The sequence below is a fragment of the Colletotrichum orchidophilum genome (assembly GCF_001831195.1).
Source record: "Colletotrichum orchidophilum strain IMI 309357 chromosome Unknown Scaffold_290.1, whole genome shotgun sequence".
Lineage (NCBI taxonomy): Eukaryota > Fungi > Ascomycota > Sordariomycetes > Glomerellales > Glomerellaceae > Colletotrichum > Colletotrichum orchidophilum.
The window spans coordinates 1-6,338 of record NW_019173246.1 but is presented as its reverse complement, the minus strand read 5'-3'; the positions used below and the strand labels follow the sequence as shown (position 1 = coordinate 6,338).

At 54.4% G+C, this 6,338-nt stretch overlaps 4 protein-coding genes across 4 annotated transcripts; 1 reads left to right on the top strand and 3 right to left on the bottom strand.

Moving 5' to 3' along the window:
* Positions 1–195: 195 nt before the first annotated feature.
* On the bottom strand, positions 196–726 carry CORC01_14424 (uncharacterized protein; the record flags this gene model as incomplete). Its single annotated transcript, XM_022626035.1, has 1 exon — positions 196–726. The coding sequence occupies one exon, from the start codon at positions 724–726 to the stop codon at positions 196–198; it is 531 nt and encodes a 176-aa protein (XP_022467456.1).
* A 641-nt stretch (positions 727–1,367) lies between these two features.
* CORC01_14423 (uncharacterized protein) lies at positions 1,368–1,763 on the bottom strand (the record flags this gene model as incomplete). The annotated part of the gene is made up of 2 exons (XM_022626034.1): positions 1,368–1,546; positions 1,604–1,763. 2 exons carry the CDS (start codon positions 1,761–1,763, stop codon positions 1,368–1,370), a joined length of 339 nt encoding a protein of 112 aa, XP_022467455.1.
* A 426-nt stretch (positions 1,764–2,189) lies between these two features.
* On the bottom strand, positions 2,190–3,737 carry CORC01_14422 (uncharacterized protein; the record flags this gene model as incomplete). The annotated part of the gene is made up of 1 exon (XM_022626033.1): positions 2,190–3,737. One exon carries the CDS (start codon positions 3,735–3,737, stop codon positions 2,190–2,192), a length of 1,548 nt encoding a protein of 515 aa, XP_022467454.1.
* A 1,678-nt stretch (positions 3,738–5,415) lies between these two features.
* CORC01_14421 (uncharacterized protein) lies at positions 5,416–5,901 on the top strand (the record flags this gene model as incomplete). Its single annotated transcript, XM_022626032.1, has 1 exon — positions 5,416–5,901. The coding sequence occupies one exon, from the start codon at positions 5,416–5,418 to the stop codon at positions 5,899–5,901; it is 486 nt and encodes a 161-aa protein (XP_022467453.1).
* Positions 5,902–6,338: the final 437 nt, after the last annotated feature.

Genomic DNA, 6,338 nt, shown 5'->3' with positions numbered 1-6,338 from the left:
CATTGGATCCTTCCATGATCCGGAAGCCGCTCTGTGGTCTGGGATGTATGTGTAAAAGAGGGCTCCTTCTGGATTCGCTAGCGCACCCCTGGTCATGTCAGATCACACAAGGCAATGCACCAAATCTGGACGCTCCACACGACGGCGGAAGTTGATCGATGGCCTAAAGCGAGAGAAACTTGCTCTATCTTCGACCTAGATCTCTGCCATCGAGACTACATCTGTCGGCCGCGAACCAGCAACTGGCGTGGCTGGGCCCACTTTTCGCCGACCTCGTCCGTTCCACTCGTTACGTTGATAGCGACTCTCAAGGCCTGGCGCGCATTGGCAAGTCTCATCATGCTCGGCCATCAATTGGCCGTAATTGTAAAGGTCCTCTTCTGCTTCCCACGTCGGACATGCGTAGCCGTCCCACTTGACGGCGTACAGATTGGTGCCGTCATCGGTCTCGTAGCAGCCCACGATGCACTGAAGACGGGACACCCAAGCAGCGTTGCTTGGCCGGGGTCGCTCGACGCATTCTTGCCATACCTTGATACAATCTTCGTCTTCAAAGACCCACAAAAGTTGACAAGCGTCCCGCCAATCCCACTCGAGGGGGTCGCGGATCCCCACGACCACGCCATAGAACATGTAAGCGCCACTCGTGGCGGTGCAGATGACTGCAACTACCTCAAGGCATGAGGACCAGGCTGCGTGGACTGTCGAGCCTCGCCGCACTACCATGTTGACGCGGATATATCTTGGAGAGAGGTAGTGCTATATGTGCGGTGTTCTCCTTAGGGAAGCGAACTTCTGGGAAACTGATGACGAGACAGCTGGATTGTCGGCATTGGCCATCGTCAGGAATTCTGAATTTATACAGGCACGTAGGCAGGTACATGTCCGCTGGTGTCACGTAGCCGTAACCGCATGCTTTCAAGTCTCGGAGTCAAAGATGTCTGCTCTTTCACCGATGAACGCTCTGTTTCAGGCGCCAGACCCTTACCTCCGGCAATGCCGTAGCTGCAGCGGCGGGATCCAGACGCAACACTGCAACCACAGATTCAGCAAAAGCACAATCACAACCTCTTGTATGTGTGTCTGTATATAGCTTGGATTCCAGGGGTCGAATGGAACAGATTCTTTGATGTATGGCAGGAAAGACGACTTGGCTGGTTTTGTTGTTGCGATGCGTCTTCCAACCAATGCGACCCTCAAAACGAACCGACATATCTCCCCTACCGCCTGTTTGCCCTCTCAGCATCTTGCCAAAAATTCTTCAGGAGCCCTGCCATTTCTTCCCGGACATGTCTGTAATGAGACGGAACACGCGCCCTTACTATCGCCCTCCCACTGCCGTCGAAATCCACAGAAATGACAACAGGTCATTTGTTCTTGGCAATCTCCTGCACCAGCGCAGCTACAGCAGTAATTGACACGGTTGCGCTACATTCTTCGCCGGCTTTCTGCCCAAGGTCGCTATACCCTCTGCATGTGTCTGGCGTGTTTGGCGCCGTGCGGTCATCTTCGGACGTGTCGTCGGACATGGCGGGATCGATACTGGCTTTGTCGTGTCAGCAGATGCTGCTGGCGATACGTACGTTACGGTGGAAGGACTCACAGATATCGACACGAGCCCTTTTGCGGCTAGCTTTATGCTTTGCGACTTCTACAACCTCCTCTCTTTTTTTGAGCTCATCTTCATCAAGAAACGACTCCTCGAAAAGCTGTGCTGTAAAGTGGTCCAAAGCAGGAAGGCCGCCATCGAGCGTTGACCCCATGTCTCCTGAAGTGGTCGGGCAACCTGTGATAAGGCGCTCGTGAAAATGACGAGAACAACGTGGCCCTACGCTTCTGCCAAGGTGCAGATTCCTGTGTTTTATACGTCTACGTAGCTGAAAGAACACTTGATTTCTAATCGGGAAGAATGCCGTTTGGGACGATGTGCCCCCTAATGAGCAATGCACCCGTCGCCTTCCATTGAGGATGTGCCTCCCCGTCTCGGACAGGCAGCTGCTTACCATTTCACTGGCTCCGCGTAACATTTGCCGCGATGGATTGATTCGGTAGAAAAACTCATCACGATTGCGTATTTTCCGCTCCTGCTACCGATTCTCTTACATTGACAATCGTACACCTCTCCCCTTACCATCTCTCCCCACCATCTCTCCCCACCATCTCTCCCCTTACCATCTCAACCTATCATACTAGCACCATCTCCGCGCGGCGCTCTTCCTTTCCGATTGGAAAAGTCCTGCAATCAGCGGCCCCGGCCGGCTCTCCTTCGCATTTCGCAGCATGTTCAAGACGCCCGTCTTCGTCAGACTCACCCCGTGCTTCAGCATCTCTGTGACGAGACGCACAATCACCCTCGGCGACTCTTGCAAAAACCGTGATGCGGCAGCCTCGCCACCCTGGGACGCCGCCCAGAAACAGTGCGAATACAGCACGTGAAATATCTTCAACAGCTTATGCTCTCGCGTTAAGAGGCTGATCACAGTCCAGTGATCTCGCGCGTCCGCAAGCCGCGCCAGCTTGCCGATGATGTCACGCAACACTGCCTCGTCCATCCTGGCACCACGCCGCAGCAAGATCGATGCCATCACGGGGTTCCCGTGACATGTAGAAAGTGTCCAATCGAGACTCGTCGCACCATGTGAGTCGCGCATGTCAATCTCTACGAGACCGGAAGAAAGCAGCATCTCGGCCTCCCAGCGGCGCTTCGCTCGAGCCAGTTTCAGCAAGAGAGGTCCCGTCCAGTTGCAGCGTGCCGATATGCAGACCAATTCGTTTGCGTCAGCGCCTGACTTGAGGAGGACGTCGATGAGGCGTTGCTTCGCCGCTGCCGTCCTCCCATCCGTTCCTTTGACCCGGGCCAGGAGGGCCAGCTCGAGCGGCTTTTGCTCGAAGATGTGGAGCGCTGGGTCGGCCCCCTCGATCAAGCCGTCCAGCTCGCCCGTGGCGTCCGCTCCGGCCTTCAGCAGTGCCAGGGCGGCGGAGAACATGCCGTCCTCGCATGCCATGCTGAGGGCCGTCATGCGCCATGTGTCGATCGTCGTGGGCTGGTTCGCATCCACGTCGAACCGTGCCAGGTGACCTATGACTGTCTCTGGCGACGGAGACAACAGGGAGTGAATCAGTGGCGTGTCCCCGTTGTTGTCGGCCTCGTTGACTTTCATTCGTTTCTCGTTGACAAGGTACGTGATCACTTCGGTAAGTCCGGCGGCGGCGGCTTGATGGAGGGCATTGATTCCGAATTCGAGAGACTCCAGCCGCGCGCCGCGTCGAAGAAGAAGCATGGACGTCTTAGCGTCTCCGCTGAGCAGAGACAGGAAGACGGGAGTGCGTAGCCGGCAGTCCGGGACCCCGTCGATATCGGCACCGTGGTCAAGGAGAAACGATACAATGTCAGGATAGCCTTTCGAAGCGGCTAGATACAGGGCCGTAACGAGGAAAGGGCTTTGCCCATGAGTCTCGGTCATATACATGGTGGCCGGTCTATTGTAGTCAGCGCCGGCTCGGCAGGTATGCCTGAGCGTGGCGAGGGCCACCCGCATATCTGTACAGTTGGCAATGGTGTTGAAGACGGCGGAGTACTGCCCCGTTTTCACATCGTCTCGGTAAAGCTTGGGGTTGAAGAACGAATGCCAAGTGCGCGAGCATCGTGTGAATTTGGACCGGACATGGGGTTCGCTGTGATTGAAGATGTGCCACGCCACGTCTAGGGAGATCGGCTCTGGCAATACAGAGTTCATAGCGAGTGATGTCCGTAGTCCTGAGCGAGGCGACGTGGCCTGTGACGAAGAGACTGGCGTTGCAAGAACACGAGGCTATCACGCAGGCAGGTCCGCCGGCCTCATATCCGATGCGGAAATTGAGACTTCGTCCCAAGGGACAGCGGTCTGCGCCGAAAATGTCTTCTCTATTTAACATAGACTCGTACTTGACGTTCTCATTCAAGAAGATTTCTAAAGTTTGCTATTCAGGCGCTACGGTGCTTCCTTGAGATGTCAAGAAGGTATGTATCCTATTCATCTTTCGGTGGACCGTAGTTCCGCAAGTGGTCTCTGGCTCATCTAGGCACAAGCCGAAGATGACTTCAGAATCCAAGCCATCAGGTACGGTCCGGGTTGACGTGGATATCAGATGTCCAGGTGGTTTCTACGTTGGCTTTGGACGCTTAACCTATTCTGGGCTACCGTAAGTAGTCATGAACTCCCCACAAGGTTGATGGAACCTGAAAAAGCATTCCCCGTAACCTCGAGTATCGTCAGTGTCCAGAACTTGCTATTTGGAGACGCAACTGGCTCTTTAAAATGGGCATCTCAATTTGGAGGCCGAGCTCCGGGCGCTGGGTTGAAAAGCCGCTGCCATTTCGTTGTTGCAGGTCGTTTGTGGCGACTGGGACAAGGCCTTCCCTGTCACGACAAGGATCTCACTTGCTGGCCAGGCCCCCGTCTTCAACATCCGTTCTGGTCCTCATGGGGCGCCAGTTCTGGCCAGACTTTCTAGCCACACACCATCTGCTTGACCGGCCACCCTGTCTATGGACTGGATTGAATCTGATCCTCATGGATCGTCACTCAAACAACGTCCACATCCATTTTCAGCCCTTCTCAGCAGCAGAGGTGTCGGCTCTGGGTTTTGGCCGACATGGTCCCCAGCCACGCAACAATGATGTTGCTTCCTGATTCAGTACCCTGTCTGCAAGATCGAGACCTGGCTCTATTAAAGCCGACTTCACCGTCGGATTCGAAATAGAGAGAATACCATCCCGGCCGTGCGGCAATAGGTCCGGCGTCGCTGCGATTAAGAGGCACAAGCCGGTTGTGGCTCCTGGTGGAGTTTCTCTCCGGACATACAACAGGGGTTTTCCCCCTTGTCTATACACTCCACGAGACATTGTGGAGGAGCCCTTTCTGCTGGTCTGCTTAGCGACGCAACCCAGATCTTTTCAATAGCTAGTTCAAAAGTTGCTTCACACATGAGGAGCCTGCTTCGGCTCTCAAGATAGGCTGTCCCAGCCCCACAACAACCGACCTGCTTCGCCGTGTACTCTTTTCGCAGGTCCAGTCCTGTTCCCGGTCTCCATCTGTCACAATGGCATCCGCAAGTTCACTTCGATGAGCTTTCTCCGCACGGCGGGAAGCGACGGCCGCCAGCGAGTTGTTTTTTCTGCTCTCCAAATCTCTAGCTCTGGCATCATCCACCTACTACTGCCATGTGTGGGCCACATTACATCTTTGACTTAACAGTCGGAGCGTCCAGACAAGCCGTTCGATCGTATCCGTTAGCTTCCATTTCCGGCTCAACTTACTGGTTCCAACCCCTCCAAGCCCAAAGATCAGACACGTCCGACAGGGATTCTTTCGAGTGTTACTACGTAGCACTTACAGCACATCCATTCGCCCGCCGCAGCCAACATTCGGTGCGATGGAATCGCCGACAAGCATCATGTGTTCAAAGCTACATTCGGTATTCTCACCTTTGAGAATCACCCCGTCAAGCGAAGCGTCCCCCAGACAGAGGCTTCCACAGGACCATGTGTCGACCTTCCTCCTCTGCGACTCGGACGAGGAGAGCGACAGTATCAAGCAGGAACAGGGTCTTGTACAAGAGCATCCGCATCAGGGACCGGGCTCTGCGACCGGTACAGCGTCTCCAGACATCGCGGCTGAAATCAGGACCGCCTGCTCTGCAGCGGCTCGACATCATGGCCCAACAAAGAAGAGCGAGACGATGTCTTCGCATAGAGTGGCACACGTCTATGGAAACGCCTCCGCAGAACAGTCGCTCCATCTCAGGACAGCCAGCCGCAACGGTGTAATCATCGCTAACTCGTTTGACTGGAATTTGAATGACCCCTACGCGAGGTATGCCGAGTGCGGTATCCCCAGACCAGACTCACCCACTATATGAGGCTTTTGTAGTCACTGTAGTTGTATCACTAGATATCCTTACGACAGACCTGCATAGGGGTGCCCCATGAAGAGTGAGACAAAAGCAAGTGGTTGACGCCAGGCTGTGCGGTGAGTCCGTACATGAGGATGTAAAACTTCTCGTGGAAATCCCAGACTCGTCAACGTATAGAATTTGACATGGGCGACATCATGAACGACTGCGTTGACAAGGACAGGTGCTTTGGATAGTTGATTTCTGCCTGGCTTTCCAAGGCTCATAGTCTGCTTCGCTAGACTTACTGTACGATGCAGCACACACATCTAGAATGAATTCTACGTGCAATACATGCTGGATCGATAAATGATGCATGATTTCCTGGCCAATTGCGAATATCGCCGCTTCGCATCTATGTGCCAGCATTAGCTTGTGCGCCATATCTTGTACCTTCCGTTCAT